Source organism: Haemorhous mexicanus, chromosome 5 (assembly GCF_027477595.1).
Source record: "Haemorhous mexicanus isolate bHaeMex1 chromosome 5, bHaeMex1.pri, whole genome shotgun sequence".
In the NCBI taxonomy this organism is placed as follows: domain Eukaryota; kingdom Metazoa; phylum Chordata; class Aves; order Passeriformes; family Fringillidae; genus Haemorhous; species Haemorhous mexicanus.
In genome coordinates, this window is record NC_082345.1 from 41,724,130 (window position 1) to 41,748,679 (window position 24,550).

The following is a 24,550-nucleotide window of genomic DNA, read 5'->3' on the forward strand; positions in this document are numbered from 1 at the left end:
TAATACTGGTTCTTTGGTATTCTACATTATTTATACCATAGTTATGGTATAAATGAGTGCCGAAGTGGCACTAAAATGCAGTGTACAAAGTGCTACACAGGACCCAGAAAGAAAAGACCATCTTTGTTCTGAACAAGTAATACATAAAAAAGTTGAAGAATATTGGCTATTTTTTGACTAGAAATCAAATCATCGTATCAAAAATTGTGGAAGTGCAATTGATTTTATAGGATTGGTTATTAAATGGTAGCCCCCATTCTTTTATGAAGGGAATGATAGGAAAGCCCTATTTTATTTTAATTCCTTTTTTAAGGTATGACTACCTTACACTTGCATCTTCCTGCATCCTTTTACACCACCCAGTTGAAAAGTTAGCCAATTCAGTAAGACATTTACTGATTCACATCCAGAGGTGTCTAGAGCTCAATGAAAAGGTGTCACTTACAGCCCTGTAAGTAAGTACCGTGCTAGAAGTTCACAGAAGAGACAAAATGAAACTTGTGGGCTCAAAGGTTTTCCAGCAACATTAGAAGTTTCAGAGATGTTGAAAATTACTGATTTTCATATGAAAAGCCACTACAGCCTGGCTACATGACCCATTTATTCCATTTAGAGGAAAACTGTTGGCCAAGGAGTACCACACCAAAGGCAGTTTTACATTCTGACTGTATGGCTTTCACCCAAGATCCTCTTCTAGGAACAAACTAGCAATAAGAGGCTAATCTGTTGTCCACATGTCATGTGTGCTGAGATTCAGTGCACCTCATCTGGCAAGCCTGACCAGCATTTAGAATGTTTAAATAGAGGCCACAGTTCACATGAGCTCTAAAATGCACATAAAGCCTCAGGCCATCATCATCTCCACTTTCCAAAGTCTAAGATCTCCTCCCCTTGTTGGTTGTTTTTGTCCCTGGACCCCGTTGGCCCTTCAGAGCCGGTTGAGCGACTGTGGTGTGTGGATGGTTCTGTGGAAAAATGCATTTCCCAGAGCTGTTGTGGGTGGGATGCTTGAAGAACCTTGCCTGGCCTGTAGGCTGCACGCATGCTTGTCTGTGTAAACAGTCAGTGGGAGTGAGGATGGAGTGAATTAATTACCCAGCTTGTCTCACCTTTCTTCCTCCCAGAGCTGACACATGTCCTGGGCACAGGCACACTTGTGGCACCATAGAGGGACAAACAGCTCTGCTGCTGGATCTAACAGATCATGGTCACTTTGAGTCATTTCAACTGCAATTTAAACTACTTTCTCTGATCTGTTTAAAGTTTTCTATGTTGCTTTTGAAACATTAAACAAGTCAAATGCCTGTCCATTGTGAATATTTCAAGGGCTTCCTTTTACATCCAACAAAAATTGTATCATGGAAATTTTGTTCTAGTCCAAAACCTACTTTCTTCATCTTCTTGCACACACCTCAGCCAGTTGTCTCACCCCGGATCTTGATATTTGACTAAAAACTATCCTTGGCTTAACAGCCTCACATGGCTGGTGTTACTTCATGATTTCCAAGTCTATCCTTGGAGTGATGTTCTTGCCTGTCTGGAGTGGTACCTAAGAAACCTGCAGCATTTGGTTGTGTTGGAAACAGGCCAGAGACAGAGACTGCCCAATCTCTGACCACCTTTGTAGAAGAGTGATCATCTGATTATGCTAGTTTACTTTTACCACCTCTGTGATGGATATGCTGCAGTCTTGCACATTATTTCCCAGTGCCCATGACTCTCAGTGGGCTTTTAAATTGACTTGATAGCCAAGGATGTCCTGGTCCTTCCACAGAGCCCTCCCTGGAGCCCCCTCTTTCACACTAAGGAGTCTACTGCTCCTACTGGGGCCAAGTCTGCCCTGGAAAAAGACTACAGAATTTAAAATAGGCAGCAAACACCTGATAGATGCTATACCCTGGAAAAAATACCCATCTCCAAAACTGAACAGGGAAGTTCCAAACACCATGCAATCCAGCTTCCTTATAGATAACAGATTTTCTAATCCTTTTCAGCGTAAATTAGGAAAGATTTTTTCCCTTTCTGGGACATTACCTTTCAGAAAAGTGCTGCCATAAGGTTTTGTGGAAAAATTAAAAAAACCCCAAAACACATTTGGCATGTTGCGAAACTAAACTAATGCTCAACTACCTTTTCCTCACTTGACCACCACTTCAGTGAAAGAAGACTTCTCATGTGATAGGGAAATTCTTCTTTCTTGGAAACCTTGACCCTGTTGCCAGTAAATATGGAGATATCGTTTAGAAAAACGTCACAGATGATTGTGGTCAAATTTGTTGAAAGTGGAGCAAGACGTATAAAAAAGCACAGCAAAAATACCGATCAGCCACCACATGAGCAATAGGTTATCTACGTGAGCATCTCGGGGAAGAAGCTACTTTGAGGGTTCACAAAATTAGGTTAACCTCTGTCATCTAAGCAGTCTGGCTGCATCAGACATGCTGCTGTGACTGTAGAGGCTTGAAGATTTGGGAGCGAAGATGAAAGGATGTTCTATTTTCAGGTCTGGGCATTTTTTATTTCTGCTTTGTCTTTTTGCTGTGGAAGGCAAAAAGTCACCTACAGGAAAACACACCTGCAGAAAAGGACTCCTCTCCCAGGTGACAGAGAACCTGTATATCAAGGCAACTAGTTTAAAATCATCTGTTCCTGTAAGTTGATCCCACTAAATGAAAAAGTGTATTTTGTTTATAGATGCTTCTTTATTAGTTTAATTACTGAGCTTCTGGAAACTTTAATAAGTTGAATGATCTCTACAGTTCTGAGAGACAGGGTAATGCAGCTATTTCTTTTTGTAAAGGTGGGAAAAAGTGATGCATAGAAGATGCATGGAGAGGCTGGATAAGTTTTCCATGAAAGAAATTTGCAGTTAGGCTAGGATTGGAATGCAGATTTACTGAGTCCTCACCCTACAACTGAAGAGGATGATAAAGATAGTATTATTGTTACTAAGTTTTGTACAAACTAGACTTGAAACTGTCTCCCTTCCTCTGCTCAGTTTAATTAATACTGTCACATTATATCTTACAGAAGGATCTCATCAAGACCACGAGACTGCTTAAAAAGACTACAAAAATGCTGTTTATGGTAAGATTTATACTGCCGGTTTTCCATTGTCTTACTTTGACTTTCCTTTGGAATATGTGATCAAAACAGGAATTTGTGATCAAAAGAAATGACCACTGATGCAAAACTCATTTGTGTTTAATTGGGAAAGACATTTATGAAAGCCACATGCTTAATGAAGCCCTCTGCTTAAAGGTAGAGTGTTATTTCTGTCACGAGAAAGGGATATTCCCCTGGGACATGAAGGGACAGTTGACCATGGTATGGAGAGAAGGAGGTGGATTTGGAAAGCCTGCCTGGAGGCACTTCTTTGTAGAAAGCTGAAGTCATGCTGTGCCAGGGAAGCTGGGGTGAGGGTGTTTTTGGTCAGGGAGGAGTGTGCTTGTTGTAGCACTCCTCCTGTGAGCCCTGGCTGCATGTGAGCCTCCCAGGTATGCTTTCAGGCACCAGCCCCCACAGGAGGGCCAGAGCCACTGTCCCACAGCTGAGGCACCTTCTGCTGAGGGTGTGCAGTACCATGGATAGCCCGGGGATGCTGCAGAGAGTTGAGACACCCAAGGAGCTGCTTTGAGCTTAGCCCTGGGCAGGTGCACTGGAAGAGGGTCATCAGAGTTCCCAGTGCAACTCAGCACAGCAGTGAGAAACAAACCTTGGGGTGTCTAATTGTAAGTGACTGTAAGTGTGTGAGACATTTTAGTTTTCTTCATGCAGAGAACTAGTCAGCAAGACCAACTGAGTTGGTTTATCCTTAAGAATAGACATAATGGTCTTTGATGTCCCTTGAATTTCACCAATTACCTTGGGAGTGAAGGCTGCTCACTCGTCAGTGGGACCTACACACAGATATCCACATTTGAGTGGTGTCATCTGCAGCTGCATTAGTCTCCTGACAGGAATCTCTCACCTCACACTTCATTCCACTGCCTAAAAATAGGCATATAGTCATTTGAAATACCTTTGGGTGTCCAAGAGAACCCACAGGTCAGGCAGATACAACACAGAGCTGACAGGATGACTGGTCTTTTCTGGACCAGCAGTTGGGGAGGGGCCGGATACCCTACAGCATATCAAATGGTATGGGACAGTGATGTGGAGGAGTGGAAAAATGACACACACAATGACTCCTACAACTTGACCAGGATGGTCTCACTTAACTCTCCAATTTATCTTCCATTTACTCTTTGTGTGTGTTAAGTACCTTTGTTGCTGCCACTTCTGTTCATGACTGATTTTACCAATACTCCCGTGCCTGCCAGCACAGCACCCTCCTGCCTTTCCTTCAGAAACCACAGAGGCAGATTGAGCTGTTTAAAACAAAAGGAAGCAAGTCAATTAGATACTAAAATTCATAAAAATGGTTTTATTGATTGCACACTTTCTAAACAGGCATGTTTTATGAGGCTGAAATTTCAGCCTCATAATAAAAGCTGACTTTTGGGGTGTTCATTTGGCAAATCATTACTTGATTTGTTTTCAGACAAACTGCAGTGTTCGAGATCAGCTCCTCTCCTTCTATGTGGAAAATGTCTTCAGTCGTCTTGAGGTAGGAAGTGACAAGTTGTACTTTATTAGTGCCTTCCAGGTCCTGCAAGCAAACATGGATGCCTGTGTGAGTATATTCCTGAGAGCTAACCTAACTTTGTCCATCTCAAAAGTTAGGGAAGGGCTCCATCTCAGTTTTTCAGCAGATGGAGAGGCAGAGGGTGATTCAGTCTCATGGTGTGACCCATGCCACAGGGGACCCAACGTCTCCAGAGCTTGTCCCTTGGGCCCAGGGAAGTTTAACACAATTCATTCCCTCCCAGAGTGATCTTGTGGGGAGTGTGCAAGGTGGTGGAGATCCCATGGAGGCAAGCCACATCCCTACTGATGATCTCACCTTGTGCTGCCCTCTCATCACTAAAGCTGCAAAGAAACAGGGGGGGTCACAGGGAGAAATGTGGCTCCTCAAGTTTCTGTGATGTTACAGTGGTAATGCTTTCCTTCTTCAACAACTTACCCTCTGCTGGTGTGTAATCTTTACTCACATGTCATATCTGCTCCTCCATACTGAATTTTGATAGAACTGGTGGTGTCTCATGAGTGAGCAGGGACCAGAGTTATGAAGCACATGGGAGCAGTTCTCATGTATTAGCTGTGCTCACAGTCAGAGCAGGATGTCAGAGAGTGATGCTGCCCACTGGCAAAATGTCTCCAGGTGCCCCAGAGAAGAGGCACTTTTACCAGCTCTGCCTAAGTAACAACAGGACAGCAGTTAGAGCACACTTTTGTCTGTGCAAATATACTTACTAACATACCAGGCAGATGCTAAGATGATGCCATCATTTGTTGGTAATTTCTCACATAATTTTTAAGGGTAGACAAATACTGACTGGGTGTGTCTTTAAACTAAATATCCTATGGATATCCTTTTTGCTCCCTTAAACCTGAAGTCCTCACAAATAACAGTGTCCCAGAAAGTGGAGCCTGATCTAGGGTGAAATATAGCCATGGATATCCAGGCAAATGGCTGTTGTGATTTTAAAAAGTAGAGAAAGATGGCAAGTCAATTAATTAATGAATTAAATTAATTGAAACTTTGGCTAATCTGAACTGCATGGTAGAATGAAAGAAAAGGACAGTGGTTCTACATGCGCAAAAACATTTGCAATGCAAAATCAAACAGCTTCAGAGATCTCTTTGCAGAGTTATAGGTCAGAACTGAACTGGGATATTTGCATAATTTAAAAAGATTCAAATCTTAATGGGAGAAAACCTCACCAGCTTTCAGGTTCTGTATTTCAAACCATGCTAAACTGTTGCAATTTACAGCCATTATTCACAGCAGAGCACTGTGATCATACTGCTGTGATTATTTGTGACTGTCAAAATTCCAGAAAATGCTGTAATTCCAGAATGTGACAATATCATTTCAGATGGTATAATATGCTTTGTAGAGATTGCATTTTTGTCTGGAGAAACGATTACATTCTATACAAATGCCAGTACACACTGAGGAGTTTGGACTGTCAACTGTGACTGAATTCAGAATATCCGGTGACTGTCGCCTGCTAGACAGCTTAGTAATACATTTGTTTCTGTGCTATTTGGAGACAAAATGCTGCAGGTTTCTCAGAGCTCCTGCATTCTTTTTCATAATTTGTGCCAGTGTTTTACCCAACATAAGTCTAAACATAACTTACCTTTTTGGGTCATAAAACGTGCTAGTAAGAGAGATAAGACTGTTACTGCTAGTAGAAAAACAACAGCTCTTTGAAAAATGATGGCTCACCATGATTTTCTAGGAGACACCTCATTTCTGGAAACTAATATTTTTTGAAATGTCTCTATTAATTCGAACTCAACAATACAAAGCCATGTGAAAGATTAACAAAAATGATGAATAGAGTGAAAGTAATGGATCCTTTGCTAAAAGTAAACTTGAAATTTTTTTCATATATTACTCCCAAATAAATTAACACTCGTTCCTCCATGTGCATAGCTCTTTAGTTGTTATTACCTAGTTGAGCTATAAGATGTTTATCAGAAGGGATTTCCTCCATGACAACATATTATGCAATTAATTTTTGACAACATATTGTGCAATTAATTTTTTACCTTTCAAGAATAAAGCTCTCTATGCAACTAAGGGGAACAGTGACACCTTTATAGACATATTCATCTTATATTCTTTCACAAATTTGGGCCAGCTAGAGGCATGTGTGCTACCTAGAAATCCTAACAATATTTGCCTCCCAGCCACTTCCAAAGACTTTATACTACAATGCTAGGATTCTCACTCTGCCAGTTCTTGGCTTTGTCCAAACAAGGAAGCACTAATATTTTTTTGATTATATAGAGCCCCAAGTTCAGTTTTTTAGAAATATGTAAGTTTGAAAATCTCTAAACTGATTTTCTGCTGTAAAGACAGACTTTTCCATTTAGACTATGAGTGCAAGGTAAAGGGAACAGATATTTTTCCTCGGATACTTGGAGCACCCACCTGCAGCACCACTGACCTCATTACTTGCTTGAGTGCCCTGGTCAGCATTGCTGAGATCAGTGTGAAGTTGCTTCTGAGGTTGGACTTATGTTCCTACAGCAGTAGTGCATTGCAGAACTGTTTGCTCATATTTGAATGGAGTGCAGAAGGACAATATATTCCCTGCAGTGCCTTTAATATTTCTCTATCATTTTAAGCAGAGCTTGTAGACCTCAAGCTGAGTTAATGTTTTCAATACTCTAACTTGTTGGCTAGCTCATTTAGTTACTTGCAGTACATGTAGGAAGATAAGAGTTTGTAATGTGCATCACCACTAAAGCCAACATACTCATTTAAGGCCAGTTCTGCTACCAAATGATATTTTGTGGAAATCTGTGGAGATCATTTAAAAAAAAAAAAAAAAAAGCTCCAGGTTAGAAAGAACTGCCCTGGTTGGAAGATTTTTTAAAATTTACTTTTATTTGCATCTCTTTTAATGTGTTTTAAAGATTTGCTTTTTTTTCCCTCACTTTCATCATGTGAGGTGACTTTGGGAAGCACAAAAGGTAACCTGAAAATGCATGGGAGATAGAAAAGAACTAACCATTCATTTGAGAGGAGTTATTTCCTTTCATGTGTTGAGATGAGGATCTTTGTCTTTTTTCTTTTCAAACATGTTGTCCTTGTTTGTAGATTGGAAAACATCAATTTTTTCCTTTTTTATTCTCTGAAAGAATGTATTTTTGACAGTCCAGATAGCTGAGGATGAGCAAGCCACGTTGCTCAGAAAGCTTAGTCTGGCAACTCTAAAAAAAACATTTGTAACAGCTTTGGGTAGCCACTGCTGAGTGGCCAGAGATAGGTGGTGAGGAGACAGCTATGCCCTCCAGACTGTAATTAATCAGACAGTGGAGAAATGGACAGGGAAACAGAGAAAAACATAAATTAACTTTATAAACATATTTGGAGGGCTTGCAGAAATGTGCAAATTTCCTCCCTGTACTTAGCAATGGTTTTTGGCCCTTAGCCTTGCCTTCTCTTGGGTTCAGAGGTTCTGAGGGTTCAGAGCTAAAGGACCTTGAATCTTAGAGCTAGGATGCAATGTGCAAAAGCTGTAGCTGCGACTTACGTAAAAATTTCTGGGATAAATAGAAAGTGTTTAATAAGAAAACTTAGAGGTACTCACAGTACCAATTTTGGGTGGTTATGAACTCAACTTGGCAGGAAGCACGCAGTAAAAGAATGCATTTGAAGTATTGGGAGATGCTGAAATGATGCTGAGTTCACACATTTTACTGGTAGCCCTACAATACCACACTGTGGGCTGGACCCTTCCTCATCACTGTGTCTTTATGTCAGCATCTTTGGGTTTTTTCATCCTTCAGCTTCCGTGTGCTCCATCCACAAGGTTAACTTCTGCAGTCAAAAAGCTAAAGAGAATGTTTCTGAAGGTAAGAGAAGGAGGTGCTGGCTCCCCACTGCACTGTCCAAGGGCTGTAGCTAGTTTCTTTTCTAATGCCTTTATCTTCTCAACAGCTTGGAGATCAGGGAATCTACAAGGCCATCCATGAACTGGACATTCTCCTTCCCTGGATTCAGGCCTACATACAAACCATCATATGAAGAATGAGGAGGTGACAGACAGTGTGCTGCTTCTGTGAGAAGAACAGGTCAAGACCCAAAAGGCCTGAAAATGAACTGAGAGCCGGATGATGGATGTGTCTGGCAGTAACTCCCTCCCATGGAAAGAGACCCTCTGTAACACAAGTGGCATAGAGATTTTCATAAGCTTTCCTGGTTAACCTGGCACAGCAGCTTTGCCTGTTCTGCCTCTGGAGCAGCTAGAGCAAGCTGCTGTTCTTCCCATCCTGCCTGCCTGCCCTCTGCAGCCCCCAAGGGCGCCGCACCAGCAGAACGGGGGACCTGCTACCCTGCACATCAGACACAACCTCCCACGTGCTGTGGGCATGATCTTGCTGTGCCTTGTGCCACCCTGTGTGGATACAGTTCAAAGCAACGAGGATCGCTCTGGAAAATCCTACCCCTAAGCCATATTTCCTTTGGTGCTTGTGGTTGTAGATATATAACAGTACACACAAGCCATTCTACATTTAAATAAGAAAAATAATTATATACTGCTTATCTTTATTATTAATTTAAGGTAATAATTGATCCCTAATAAGAAATACACAATTAATGTAAAAGTTTTTTTCAGACTCGTGCATGAGCTTTAGATGTCACATGATCTACATGAGATCAGGCACTCAGAAACACAATAAATGGATTGCTTTCACTAGGATTGTAAAATGATTTGTGAGGAGTTTGTGTAAGTTGATGGTAGTGGTTTCCAAAATGTCTTTCATATAGTACAGAATGAAGGTGGAATTCTAGTTTTCTCACATTTTTAAAGATTTACCAAGCGAAAATATCTAGGAGATAAACATATTCCCAATCTGTATGTTTGGCAGTTCCATGGGGCTGAGATTCTGCAAATCTTCAAATCTCATAGTTCTTCTATGTCAGGAGCATTTGAAACCATTAGTGTGATGACACTGATGAGCCAGAGCTAGTTCCTCTTCTGGCAAATATCTAACACAAGGGAGTTGCTATGAAAAATACATTTATTTTCAGTTGAAGACAAAATGGTTAATTAGAGGGACAGTGGAAAATTTGATGTCATGGTCTTTTTTGAGCATGTAATTTAACTTTTAATTAACACAATGTCCCTTTTCATGGATTTTTTCACACCCATTAATTTTTGAAATTCAAGTTTGCTTTCAGTTTCAGTGTTTTTTGTCTGAACTCTGGTGTATGGAATAGAAAATTGGCCATGGGCATGGCCTCTCCAGCCTTCATCAGGCATAACTGTCTAGTGCTTGCTGCTGGTAGGGAGCAGTAGCTGGGACCTGGAGCCCTGTGGAAGTTGGAGGGACTGCTGCTTCTCTGCCTCAGAAGGGAGCCAGTGACACCTGCAAAGAGAAAAACTGCCACCTTTAGTTGGAAAGATCCATGGGCAATGGTTTCAGGTGAGTCAGGCTGCCAAAGACTTGTGGAAATTTTGCACATTCAGTCAGTGATGACACAAGAGGTGACACAGGACCTTTAGAAAGGGCAAGTAAAACTCCTTTCCTGCCACACCTCATTCCTGGGGTCAGCCCTGCAGTGGGCATGGGCAGCCAGCAGACCTCTCACAGCAAGGTTTGAAGTCTGTTCATCTGACAAGGAAATCAAGCTATTTTATGGCATCAAAGCTTAGGATTTGTGTATTTCAGCCCTCGTTTTCCAAATGGCTTGGGACAGTTTGCAGATTCTTAGTTGCCTTGTCTAAAATGAAAGTACCTCTGGGAATGATGCATCCCCTAATACAGTAGTGAAAATCACATTTGCAAACCAATTAAGCACTCCTGGATGAAAGCCAAAATACAGCATCTGCAAATATAAAGGACATTACCTAAGGCAAAAGTGTTGTGGTGATACATGCCAAATGCAGGCTACCTAACAAGAAATAATGCTTTGATTCTTCACAGAAACACAGCAAAATAATTATAAGTAAATATATTAAAATGTCAATTCAAAGTAATAAGTATGGACAAGACTTGTTGCCTTTTAAAACCGATCAAGTGAAGGACTGCATTTCAATTTTCAGATAAGACTCTAGGTGTCACTCTTAGAAAGCAAGACTCATGTTGGTCTCAGTTAACTGCTGACTTCGGCAGGAGAAAGTGTTAGAGCATATTTCATAAGTAGTTTTCTTCAGCGGAAACTGAGATAGATATGCAGTTGGGCTAGAAAGATTGAATTATTTAAATTCAATTGGCACAAATATAGAATTGAAATAAAAAATGCAGGGTAAAAAGCGATGGGCATATAGCAACAAACTGATTGACTATGAATTCAGTCTCTAGTTTTATTATAGAACTCTTATGTGACTATAGACAAGTTCCTTTATTAAGGTACTTTTCTCCTTTGACAAATGGAAAAAACTGTCTATCAATTATTTGTTCAAGTTAATTTAGCATGCAGAAATCGTCAGAAGGAAATTATTTCCCATGCAGTGTTAATTGATGTCACTGTTGCTTAGTGTGGCTTGTCTTATCACAGTGTTTTGGTCTTTTTGAAGTCTTACTACATGGAAAAAAAAAGATATTTTATGACTGCTACTGCAAAAGCAAGAATGAAAAATATGTGGCTGTGCATTAAAATTGTCACTAGATCAAAACTTCTTGAAAAACGCTGATCTAGTGGAAAGTAGCAGTTGCACATGCAGTTTTTGTGTTATGTAAATAGTACAGCAGCAGTCAGCAAAGACAATTTCCATCACATACAAGATCATGTACAATTTTCTGGTTTCCCTGAAGTGGTTTTTCTTCTCTGAAGTGCAAAATCTTCAGAGCAGAGGTTTTCACTTAATAAATAATTTCTGCTGTAGGCCCAACCATCTACAGCAAGTTCCTGATCTCAGCTGCAGCCCTGGTGCTATAATATAGTCATAGAATCATGGAATCATAACATCATAGGTTCAGGTTGGAAAAGATCACTCAGATCATCCAGTCCAGCCATTAAGCCAGCACTGACAAGTCCGCCACAAAACCATGTCCCCAAGTGCCACAGCCACAGGTCTTTCACCTACCTCCAGGGATGGTGACTCAAAGACTTCCCTGGGCAGCCTGTTCCAGTGCTTGACAACCTTTCTTGGTTGCAACTTGACAGTGCTTTCAGAGAAGAGTATTTCCTAATCTCCAGTCTAAACAAGTCCTGGCAAATGCTGGAACAGTGTCCCTTGGAGAGCATTAGAAGGATTGGAAGATTAGATTAGAAGACTGTTTCCTGAAACTTGGAACAAGAATGGTATTTGGACAATGGTGCAACTTCTGTTGGATTTGGCTATTTGGTCACAGTTTCTTTGAGCCCACAACATCCACTGATTTCTAGGGACTGTTATAGCAGACTCTACACTGCAAAGATGTGTGGCCAAAGGTGAAATGCTTGAACTTTTGGCCTAGTAATTGATGAGATGCTCCCCAAATAGCCCCCAGTAGCCAGTGAGCCCAGACACTCAAGTCATCCTCCCCTCAGGAGTTGTGGGGCTGCCAAGAGAAGGGGTGGCTGGGCAGGCAGTGCTGTACAGGAATGGGAGGGATATAGCAGCTCCTGTTCAAATGCAGCGGTCACCTTACAGCTCCTCCCATCTTTAGCCAACCTTCTTCATGTTGCAAATAATGACTGCCCTGGGCCTACTCCCTCCTAAATAGTTCCAGGAGCTGCTAAGCTGTGGACAATGGTCTCACCTCAAATCTGTTTTAATTGAAAAATCAGCGTTTAGATTGACATTCCTATTCTGTTGTCTTCAGTGGAAGAGTGATTTGGAAATGTAAAGGCAGCCAGTAGGTTTATTGCTCTAAAGGAGCACTGATTGCCAGAGGGAAAAGGGAGCCGCAGGAATACCATCAGTTGAGGGTGTAGATTATCATGGAATAAAGTGAAAGGTTGAATTGCAAAATGTTATGGATAATTTTTTTTCAGTTCTTTGGATGGAGCGGGTTGATGAAAGGCATCAGTGATCATAAAGCCACAGGGTCCACAGGATAAATGAGGCTGTCACAGGACTCTGGAGGCTTCTGGCCCAACCTCCTGCGCAAAGCAGGGCACACCAGGAGAGGAAACCAGGCTGCTCAGGACTTTATCCAGCTGGATCTTGAAAAATCTCTGACAGGAGCGACGGGTGGCTGACTTTGAAGGGCCACTGCGTAATTTCTAGATGGATAAAGTATTACAGAGGGGAATGGAGCCACAGCTGAAGTTTTCCATAGTTGAAGTGCAACCTATGACAACTGCCCCGTCACAAAACGTTTGTGTGAGGTGAATGACAAATTTCAGGCAAGTGTCGAGTCCTGTGAAAGGAAAGGGTTGAATGAATTTTGAAACAGAATTAAGGCAGATGAGAAGCCACAGATGTTTCACTTCTGGTAAATTATTTCTGAATGTTGCAGGCCCCTCTCAATTTATACTGAGGTTTTTGGTCCAAAGCCTTGGGGATGGAAACCAGCCCACCCCGACCTGGCATCTGACTCCTTTCCTTGCAGCATGGGCACTGCCAGGGAAGTTTCTGATGTGTGGCCATAAAAAGTTCACTCAGATCTCCCTGCCCCTTGGCCCTTGACTCTGGATATCCGCAGAGTGCCCTACCTTCTCATCCCAGGTTATGATGACCTTTTTAGAGTTTTGTTGGCTTCTGGTAGGTGTTCTGCCTCAGTAAACTGGCAAAGAGCAGAAGAACATGTCATGCTAGGATATTAAAGTAGTATCAGCTATCTGGTTGCCATTCCCTGATTTTTGAATTTTCTGAGATAGAAACCTGAGAAAACACAAATTTTATTCTGTTTAGTGGAGGAGGGTGTATAGATGTAAAGGCACCTGAGGAGGAAGGGTGTAGAAGAGGAGTGATGATGGGTGAACAGAAGAGCCTGGGGTGTTTGGGTCTTATCCATATGTCTCAGCACGTTGCTGTATTTTGCACATTAAAAAATCTACTTAAAGAAAGAGGGATGTAAAGTTTCTAGCAGCTGGAGTTGCAGAGAAAAGAATGAAACTTAAACAGAAATTATGAATAAGGTTATATATAGATATTAAGGTGCATGTATATATTGTAGATACTAAGATACTGAGGTGTGAACAGGTTCGGTTTTGCTTTTCAAACAGCCCTTTAATCAATTACGTTTCTTCATTTAATAAAATCCTGTTTTTCTTCTATTTAAGACCTCAAAAAGACTTTCACACTCTTGACATAAAAATAGATTTGGGGTTAATGATGTACATCACTTGTTAATATTAACCAAAGGATGCTTTTCCTTCCACTTTCTGCCATTGCTGCTTATTCAAATTGTTTTGGCTGCGCTTTCAAACGAACTGATGAGAAGGAAGTAACTTCCTTGAAGTAGCCATGGTGCAGGGGAGCTTTTGTTTGCTTTTTTCTTCTAAAGATTCAATGAGAGTTATTAACAGCAGAATATATGCTGCTGGTTTTGTTGCTGTCGGTGAAGCCTGTAGCCACGTTGATCGTTGGTAGAGCATCATACATTATGTTCTGATTTTTCCCTCCCTGCATGAAAGACAAAGTGGTTTGTGCCAGCCCAGCTCGTTTTCCCTCACCACGCGCGAAGAACCCACTGACGTCTCCTAGGCAGGCTTTGTCATGTCAGTCTAAATGTTTTCTCTCTTCCTGCACAGTGATTAAGGAATAACCAGTAGCAATTTCCAAGTGATGAAGAAAGCTTGCAGAGATAAACCACGGGTGTCTTAAATTAGTCACTTGATAAAGCTATTTACAAGTGAGCCTCTTAAGTGCGAGGAAAAACTTTTTTGTGAATGAGAAACCACAGGCTGTGAGTGGAAAAGACAACCTGTTTTTTCTACCCGCTGCAGGGGAAAGAGTGCTTCACCTACAGCGATACCCGCGAGGGGCACGGATGTGAATCCCAAGATGGAGCACAACTGCAGTGCAGGAGGACAAATTGAAAGTTTGGAGAAAATTGCAGGGTTGCAGATGGATACAAAAATGGGTTGCAGCGTCAGATTTCAATTTGACTGCAATTTGAGTCAGTGGTTTGGCATCTTCGAGACCAGCAACGTGAGCTTGCATGACCTGTGCCCCTAAAAAAAAGCCTGCTGATACCAAAGGGTGATTGTGGCAAATATCTGACTGATATGGACTGCACTAAGCTGATAGATAAATTCAGCACAATCTAATTTCATCTGAAGCAAGATCCTGGTGCTTACTCCTCTATATAGAGAAAAGACAAGTGACTCTTTGAGGAGGTTTTATAGAAGGAAGGGAAGAGGCCATACTAATCCAGTAGCAATCTATTAAAGAGTACTTCCCCAGCCTAAACTCCAGAATGAGGGTTTTACTCATGAGTGTAAAAAGATTTAAGAATTGTTACAAACTGCGTGTGTTGCACTATGGCAAAAAGTGAATGTATGTGCTCAACTCGTCTGTGCATGGGGACTACTGAGAGGAAGCAGAAAGACGTCATTTTTGTATGTGGTTTCACTATTGAATTTCTGAGTCCGCTCCAGCTTTTCTTTTCTTTGAAACTTTGGGATATTGCAAAAGATTTAAAGAAAATTATATGAAATTTTCCTCTGGTACAAGACATTAAATATATCAGATCAATCCCATAAATGAGAGGGAAGATACAAAAATCAGCAAGTTGCAATTCATCTACAGAAATTACTTCATAAGAAACTCCATGTTTCCTCAGTTAGATGGAAGAAAGCATGGCAAAGTTGTACTCTTCAGTGCTAAATCCAGGAAATTCAGTTAGGCTGGAACTAGGAGTGAGACTGATACTGACCAGGCCAACTGATATAAATGATCACTTTTAAGACTGTAAATGGAATCTCTAAGTATCTCATAATTTACATCCTCCAGGTACTGAGCACAGCAGTGAAATGATTTTCTCTGAAATGTTTAACCTATGAACCCATCTCTGTTTCTCTTTTCGGAAGGCTGTTGCAGAGTTTCACATTCTGATTGCCAGAAGTCTTTCATTTTCTGGCCCAAATTTACTCACGGACAGTTTATAGACATTTTGTCTAGTGTCAGTTTATTCTGTTAGCCTAGATGACTAACTGAATTTGCTGTTTTGCTGTAATGTAGTTCAAATAACAGCTGGGTCTTCTCAGCTTTTGTTTTTCTAAGGCTGAACAATACCAACATTTCTAGTCTTCTTTTATAAAACAGGAGCTTTCTGTTGGTTTTCTGGACCATTTCTAGTTTGAACTAATCTATACAGCACAGGGTTAACCCACAAATGTACCTTGGCATTGCTCCCCTCAGTCTTCTGGAAACACCTTGCCCAGTTAACCCTCACAGTGTCCATTTCCATCGCAGCATTGCCTTGATGGTTCCTGTGATGAGGAATGGCATCACGGAGTCATTCTCCTCCTCCAACCTTCTTTTGTGAGTGCCACTGTAGGTTAGTTATTTAAGATCCAGTCAAGTATTGAATACTTGAAAGTAGGCTCTACCACTTCTTTGGGCAACTCACTCTGACATTTAATGTTTCTCATGCTGAAACAATTTGAGCCTGATGCACAGCGTCCTTTTACCATGCCCTGTGTGAAAAGAGTACCTCCACCTTCTTTGGAACTACCTTTTGGGTAGGGGAAAACTGGAATAAGATACCCCTGAACCTTCTTGTCTTGTGGCTGAACAAATCAAATTCCTTCAGTTTTTCCTCATAAGTAGAGATCTTCAGTCCTCTCATCACATTGGAGGCCACTGGCAGAACATTCTCACATTTGTCAGTGTCTCTCTTGAGCTGGAGGACCTAAGCTGGTTGCACAGTAGTGGGTGTGGACTGAGAAGTGCCGAGCAGAATGGAATAGAGAACATCCTGTGACCCGCCGGCTGCGGTTCTGCTGATGCCACCCAGGACACCATTTGCTTTTGCAGCTGCAAAGGTGAAATCCACTTCCATTCAGCCATCCACCAGCTCCTTCAGGTCCTCAACAGCAGACTTACAGTTCTTTCTTTTTTTTTTTGTTAACTTTTGAGGCAGATTCGAAATAATTTTGCACTTACGACTTGCAGAAACCCCAGTTTTATCCAGAGAATGAGCATCTACTGTAATGATTTCTTTTGCAGTAGTACTAACCCTCTGCCAAAAAGACCCACACACACCCTAAATCTGTGAATATCAGCAAAGCATAACCTTCTGATTTGCCATGGCTGAAAAAACAGTGAATCCATTCCTTCAGCTAAGCAACACTCACTTCATTATCATTGACTCCTAGACACACATTTCCCACAAACTTCCTTGGAAGCAGAGGAGGATACATCCCACCACAGACTCTTTTAAGTGCAATTCAAGCTGCAATGCCATAAAATAGAGGGATTTTTAATATATTTCCATGTGTACCTATATATGAGAAGACCCATGACTTCTTTCAAATATTTAATTGCTTCTTTCACAAATATTTATTGCTATACAATTCTCTGTCTACTTGTATCTGGTTATTCTGGTTCAGGGTCTAGTACAAAGAACATTTTAATTTCATGCTTCCCATTGCTTAGACTGTTTCTCTTCAGTGCTTACCATTTCAGGTAAGGTCAGAAAGTGTTGCAAGGTAACTTATGTCTTCAGTAGCAAAAGTAGCAGTACTATAGGAGCAGATGAGTAGGTTACAAAAATTGGTGTTGAGAACCCAAATTCCACCCTGCGCTTGTTACGAGCTTATTTTGAACTAATTCTAACCTGGTCCTGTGGCCTGACCTCCTGTTTACAATTGGGTAACATCAAGAGAATTTCTTAAAACACTTTCCAGTTTTATTTTATCTGAAAGGAACTAAATTTTGCTAGGTCCCAGAGTGTTCCCAAATGCAAGCCAAAGTGAAGTGAGTGGTGATTTGGAGATGGTTTGTAGGTTCTCATATGTAGAACAACTGGCACACAAGCACAGAAGATCTCACTGCTATGTCATTTTGCCTTATATGAGCAGAAAAAAAATGCAAGTCACCCTAAAACATCTTTGGGCTTTTTTTTGGCAGCTGTTGAACTAGAATTGATGGTTTTCCAGAAGAAAATTCTCTTATGGAGAGGGCAGAGCAGTTCAAGTGTGCTGATGGAAACCAGAGGTGGTGTGCCTGAATTCTGAGCTCTCTACAATCAATGCCCAACTTGCCTGTGTACTTTTGCAAAGCTGTGAAAGGACTGTTGTACTTTGCTTGTGCACACGGAGGCAGAGATAGAGCACCACAGTTAAAGTCTAGAGTATCACAGCTCCTCTGCTACTGATATCTACACTAGCTAGATTAAAATGAACCCACCCTTGCTGTTGTGGCAATATGCTACAGTTTCCCCTTCAGTTTTGCTGCATAGATATGCACAGAATAGGCTGGTGTGGCAAAACAGAGGTACTGAAAACAGTCAAGTGAGAGCACAGAGCCCTGTACATATTGTTACAAAAACACAACAATCAATTTAAGTGGCAGGAGAAGGTTCCTTTCACTACTCTTTTTCGTAAGTTTTGGAAGTTTTTCATAATTGCCATATAGACTTTCCTAAATATTAGTAGGGATATTAATTAACACTTTCCTAAATTAATAATTCTTGCATAATTGATGAAATTAATATTTTTTCACAACAACTAAACAGCAGTGCTAGGAAAGGTATTTCCCTCCTTTTGGTAACAAATTCATATAGTCACTTTAAAATGCCAACACGTGGTCCATCGTTAGTAGACCAATCTTCTTGTTGCTTAGCTGTCAAATTCAGTGAAGGTTGCAGAAGTTAAATTAGCTGTGAGGCTTTTGAATCTCTCAAAATCAGAAGAAACTGCTGATTGCTCAAAAGTTACTGACAAGGAAGGAACCGACAGCTAAAAAACTGCATAAGTTTCATTTCCTTAGGAAAAGATTAACAAGTCAACCTGCCACATTTTGACTACTTGAAAGTATGTTAATTAAAACTGCATTTGTTCTTCTTGAAAAGAGCACTTTTGTTGCAGTTTGTGGGGAAAGAAAGAGCAGTATTTGTTTATTTTATTGTATTTTTAAAGCTTGGTTTTATTTCAGTTTGGGGTCAGAAACTTAATAGTCTCTTTAAAAAAGCAACAGATTTCAGTTTCTTGTGTTTAATTTTTTTTTTTCAAAAAGTATTTATTACTAACTAATTCAATCTTTTCATTTCCTAAAGAGGGCTAGAATAAGTTCATTCAGAGCACTTCATAGCTGTTAGTTCAGGCCTCTGAAAAAGGAAGATGAGCAACTTTAAAGAGAAGTGCATCTACTCTCGACCCACAGTAGCTCTTCTATAGGCAGCCTTACTTCCTGTGGAGATGAAGAGGAAATGTACTTAGGGTGTGAAGCATCTTCTTAATTTTTTAACTACTAAAAAGCAAAGGTCTTGAATATTTCTCCTTTCACTTTAAATTCTGAATCTAATTGAAAAATCATTGCAAGTAAACACCTCTCAAGAAGTCCAGTTCTAAGTAAAATGTTATCTGTGGATAAATTTCTTGTAAGCCTGACTTTGTGGCATTCTCATATGTGTCCTGGAGGCTGGACAGAAACAGGTAGGACCAAATCTGTGTACTGATTTGCTTTTTCTCTGTAAGTAAAGATGACTAGCTTGCTTAGTCACACAATGATGAATGGCACTAAAGAGATTGTCAGGTGAGGGGAATCCCCACCAAACTGTCTCCTGGATTGTTTTAGAGGAAAAGATTGCACCACATAGTAGATTTCTTCTAAGAAACATCCTGTGGAGGTTTCTAAATGATTATGACAGAAAATGTCCACTTTCTAGGCTGGTTTGAAACATTTAATGGATATTTTCTTACTGATGTTTGAAACAGATCATTGACTTAGCCTCCAACATGCGCCCACACCCACACAATTGTGTTTCCATGTACATACGTAATAATTAACTATTATAAATCGTGTAAGCGATAGCAAGAAAATTATCAGATATTTTTCCCCAAATGCTGACATTTCAACTTAGAATACTCCATAAGAAATCAAAGCAGGGTTGCTTTCACTACTGTGTACTTCCAAATTTAGGTGTATTAATCACTAACAGTAAATATGTCTGTAAGATAAAGTACTTACACTGTGGAAGCAAATTGCAGCTGTACGATGAAAACTCACATGGACTTGAATGCCTCATTAAAAATTAGATCAAAAAGCTCCAATGCAAATAAAAGTGAGCAGCAGAGAAAATTAGTGTAAGAAGAAGGAAAAAAAAAAACCAACATGTGGAGAAAATTCTCCAAGTATAATGAGAGGTAGATGAGCAGGATTGGCTCACTGACAGGTTGATAGTCTGAAAAGTCCCATTTTGATATAATATTAAGCATGTATGAAAAGTAATAGGTTGTTATCAATCTGCAATGAATTTTCAGTTGAGTCCATGCCATCTTGTGAGGTTTCAAGCTGGTCTCTGATGAGATTAATGGAGATCCCTGAATGGACTAATCTAGCACATACAGAAACCAACAGCTGGTTCAAGACTAGCATCCTTTGGTCTTCTCTCTTTAAAAATGACATAGTTCTTCTGAAAAAGAGCCTTAGGCTATTGTCACAGACACTTTGATGTACAAGTTCTGGTAGCTTTTTTGCTTCTTTTGAAGATGGATCTGATCCTATGAAAATGAAACTGAATAACGGACAGAAAATAGCAGAGGTCTCTGTATGGAGAGTGGAAGTATAGAGAAAAACATGAATTCATTTACTGGGAATTGGAGAAAGACACTGTGAGCAAAACATGATATTTTTTCTGTCAGTACCATACAGTTACAGTAGATGTATGCATATATATTTACAGGAAATATTAGAAAGTCAGAACCACAGAGCACAATCAGGCCAAATTACAGTGGAATTGTTTTCTTCATGAATTTGCTCTCTCAAAGTGAATTAAAGTATCACCTTGAAACTAATGGAAGTACTTGTGGAAAATGTTATCATAATATTAGCATATATATATATATATATATAATATTAGCTGGTCTTATGAAGAGCAGGGTTATCAGAGCATCACAGAATCACAGATAGAATATCCCGAGCTGGAAGGAGCAGAAGAATTAAAAAACCTTGGAAAACCACTTTGGGAAGAACTATTTTAATAAAATATGTCTTTATTTTGTAGAATGCTTCACATCTACCAAGGCACAAAATGCCTTATCTGAAGTCAGTATGTTGCACTGTTAGCATGGGATAGATACCATTGTCTGCCTAACATTAAAAATCAATAATATGAACGTTGTTGGTGCTAGTGTCTAAAAAGCCTAGGCAAAAGTATTTCAAAAATATTAGGAAAAATCTTGGAAACAATTGTCTTTAAATAATATGTTTTCCTATTTGCTATATTTTGCTTTTAGAAGTTCATGTTTTCTGTCCTTTCCCTGCAGCCATACTGATTAAAAAGTGATTGAATGAAAACCCCCAACTCCAAAACTCTAAAATATATCCCAAGATTCATGAAATCATATAAAACAGGATGCTGGTGCTTTAAAGTGGAAACAAATACTGTAACATACATGATATAGTGCTCATAATGGGAAGTACCTCCAAAGGATATTATGGTGCTGAAAATAGAAAACTTTCAAACGTTTTATTCCTCTTGGAAGAATGAAGAAGAAGATTTTATGAAAAAAACCTGTGGACACTCCATGGTAGTAGCACAGGAGGTTTTACACAAGGCACCATTTAGACTGCTGCTGTGCCAACAGTTTTGCTGTTTTTCCATTGATATGGACTGAAACTGATATTGAATAAGATTTAGAATTTTATTCTATTTTGCAGGCAATAGATTTCAATCAGAATTTGGAAATGTGGAATAATTCCAGACAGTAGGAATACAGAGTAAAAATGCACACCACGTCTGTCCATCACTGTTTGCTACATTGCCACAATATTTTCCAGATTTTAATACAGGAAAAAGAGTACTTTGGAATTTCACCTGACTTCCTCATGGTTAGCTCTCATGGGTACCTTATAATTTCTACATCATTCATACATGCAGACTTTGTTTTTTTGGAAAGCTGGAATACCAGTTTGCACCAACTTGAAATATGGTGCAAGAAACAAGAAGAAAATTTTGATCTCCATTGCATATTGCAGTCCATGCAGAATTAGCAACGAGAAAATGTGTGGTTTAGGTCTATCCTTCCAGGCTCAGTATTCCTCATACACATCAGCTCAACAGTCTTTGAAGGAAAAGAAAATGAAGACAGAATTATGCAGATTTTTGAAACAGGGACATGAACAGCTATCAATGAGAACAGATGTTCTCAGGAAATATTTGTTATCATATCCAGAAAATTATTTTGACACGTGTCCTGAATATTTATATTATGTTATTACTGGAGTGTTTGGACAATACAGAGCTGATAGTGATACAGTTAAGAATTTAAGTCCACCATAGTGTGTGAGAAAGGCCAGCACAGAACAGCTATTCCTGTCTATCCTCTGCTTCTTGGGCAAAGCAAAAGCTTAAACTCTTACTTACAGGGTAGATGAGTACTCACACCATGAGGGGTAATTATTTCCTGTTGCTAATTCAGAAAGGAATCATTAGTCTTTGGTGGGGAATTCCTGCATGGGTTTACCAAATTAAAAAACTGAAGGAAAGTATGAAACAGGTGTCTTGTGTGAGTCAACATACCAAGATTTTAATTATTTTGAACTTACACTCTAAATTGTACCCATCAGCTCATTATCTATTTGGAAGTCTGTCTCTCTAGATGCCTAACACCATAGAGTGTTAGTTTCTTCTTCCTTCTCTTTATTCAGAAGACTCAACAGCTAATGTGTGTGAGAAATTTTTGAGAGGAAAGAGGGATCAATTATAAGATTTTCCTATCTGCATTTGCATGCAGACAGGAGTATGTAATGGAGGCCAAAGGGCCTTCCTTGTGTCATATTTCAGACTGTACAAACTAGTTTTCCAGCTCTCTCTTCCAGCACTCCAAAGTGTCCCTGGAACAGGCTGAAATTTTGTTCAGAAAAATGTAAAACCAGTTAATTTTGAGCATTTCAGAACTTCCCTCTACCCTGAAATGTTGTCTTATTGATGCCTTAAATGTGAACTTTCATATTTTCCAGATTCTGTACTGCATTAGTATATAACTCTGAACTTCATATAAAGTGTTAACAAGTTCTTTTCACAGTTTAGTTAGACAAAACAATCCTTTTCCAGCCTGAGAACCAAGGACACTGTTGCAGCTTCAGGCCCAAAAAGTGTAAACAACTTTTTTTTGGGAATTGAGGAGAGCAATCTAGGAGGGACTTCAAAACCTGAAGCTGTAATTGGACAATTAACCCCAACTTATAAATGGACCAAACTTATAAAAGTGTAAAAACTGGTGACCCGTCGTCCATCTGGGTGGCCTACGATGGGCTCTTGTACTGCCCAGGGTGTATCCTTTGAAGGCCTTTTTAATAAATACCCACTTTATTCCTTTAACTCTGTCCAGCCTCTGTTATAGGTAGCCTCTCAAGGCACCATATAAAACAAAGTAGATGATTTGTGCCAACATTATCCTTACTGATCACTGAAAACATCCTCTAAATCACAGAGATTCAGTGGTCGGAAGGAGTAGCCAATTATATCCTCCATGATGTATTGGCATATCCTTATCTGTAGGAGAGTGGTGGGTCAGTTCTTTTTATTTGATTTGATTTTTGGTTTTGATTTTTGTTTGGTTTGATTGTAATTTTGTTTATTGGTTTGGGAGTTGTTTTTTTTTTTTAAATTCTTATTTATGTGTTTGTATCTTTGTTTTTGTTTTTGTTTTGTTTTGTTTTGTTTTGTTTTTAGCAGGGAAAATGACAGTGCTACAATATGCTTGTAAGGATCAGTTGCAAATTCATAGGACCATAGAATGATTTGGGTTGCAAGAGACTTTAAAGGTCATGTAGGTCCAACTACATAGGTAGGGAACCTTCCACTAGACCAGGTTGCTCAGAGTCCCATCCAATCTGGCCTTGAACACTTCCAAGAAGAGGGCACCCATAACACCTCTGGGTGATGTTCCATTGTCTCACCACCTTCACAGTAAAGAATTTCTTCCTAATGCCTAATAATTCCCTTCCCTCTGACAGCCTGAAGCCATTCCACCTGTCCTATCACCACATGCCCTTCTAAAAAGTCCCTCTCCCAATTTCTTGTAAGTTTCCTTAAGTCCCCCTTAGTCATGAAGCCTGATTGTCAAGACATCTACATTGCAGATCATAGCAACATGAACAACAGTGCTTAGTAATTACATAGCACAATGTGTAGGCAAAGTTTAATCACTTAACACCCTCAAGTGTGACTACCCCCCCTTCACCGCCCCAGCACTGTGAAGGAGGAAACAAGGGAATTATTTCTGCTGCTTTGTAAGAAAGGGAGGCTGAGAGGTAAAGTGTGATAGAAGGTCAGAACGACAGCTCAGAGAGGGTTTTCCAACCATAGGCTGCTTTCCTGGGGCAGTGATAATAGAGAAAACCACTGTGTTTTAGTGAAATGAAAGTCAGGCAGAGATCTGCTGAACTGGCATGGGCAGCTGCTCACTAAACCATTCAGCATTCTAAGGAGTATGCATAAAACAAAAAATGAAAGGGAAAAAGCTGTAATCAGGGGTCATAGTGAAATCTGACATGACTTTGCAAGGGCATCTTCGGGTATTTGGTGTAAGGTGTTGTATGAACAGAAAGGTGCGAAACCTCTGCTTTGCATGAAAAGTCAGATGACTTCCAGGCAGCAAAATGAAAAAATGCCTGGGTTTAACTTCCTTCTGAGTTTGGACCAGATGATAATCCAGCTGTGACTATGGAGTCTCACAGAAGACCACTTCAATTCTATGCAGCACAAGATTTTTCAATCCTATTCTGACATCTCTTTCAAACAGATTAGGACAAGTATTCAGACAAAGATCTTGTGTTAGTGTTGAGTGTTCAGTCCACGCCCCAGATATCTGCTAAAGAACACAGATAAAAAATTGCATGTTCTTAGGTCTCTTGGAACGTGCAGTGATTTT

General features: G+C 40.0%; 1 protein-coding gene across 1 annotated transcript; it reads left to right on the top strand.

Moving 5' to 3' along the window:
• The first annotated feature begins 2,335 nt into the window (after positions 1–2,335).
• IL26 (interleukin 26) lies at positions 2,336–9,335 on the top strand. The gene is made up of 5 exons (XM_059847886.1): positions 2,336–2,651; positions 3,031–3,087; positions 4,544–4,675; positions 8,413–8,478; positions 8,564–9,335. Exons 1-5 carry the CDS (start codon positions 2,481–2,483, stop codon positions 8,648–8,650), a joined length of 513 nt encoding a protein of 170 aa, XP_059703869.1. The 5' UTR covers positions 2,336–2,480; the 3' UTR covers positions 8,651–9,335.
• Positions 9,336–24,550: the final 15,215 nt, after the last annotated feature.

Coding starts and splice junctions, on each gene's coding strand:
- IL26 (XM_059847886.1), top strand. CDS start 2,481: ATGAAAGGATGTTCTATTTTCAGGTCTGGGCATTTTTTATTTCTGCTT. Junction 3,088..4,543: donor CTACAAAAATGCTGTTTATG/GTAAGATTTATA, acceptor ATTTGTTTTCAG/ACAAACTGCAGTGTTCGAGA. Junction 4,676..8,412: donor AAGCAAACATGGATGCCTGT/GTGAGTATATTC, acceptor TTCATCCTTCAG/CTTCCGTGTGCTCCATCCAC.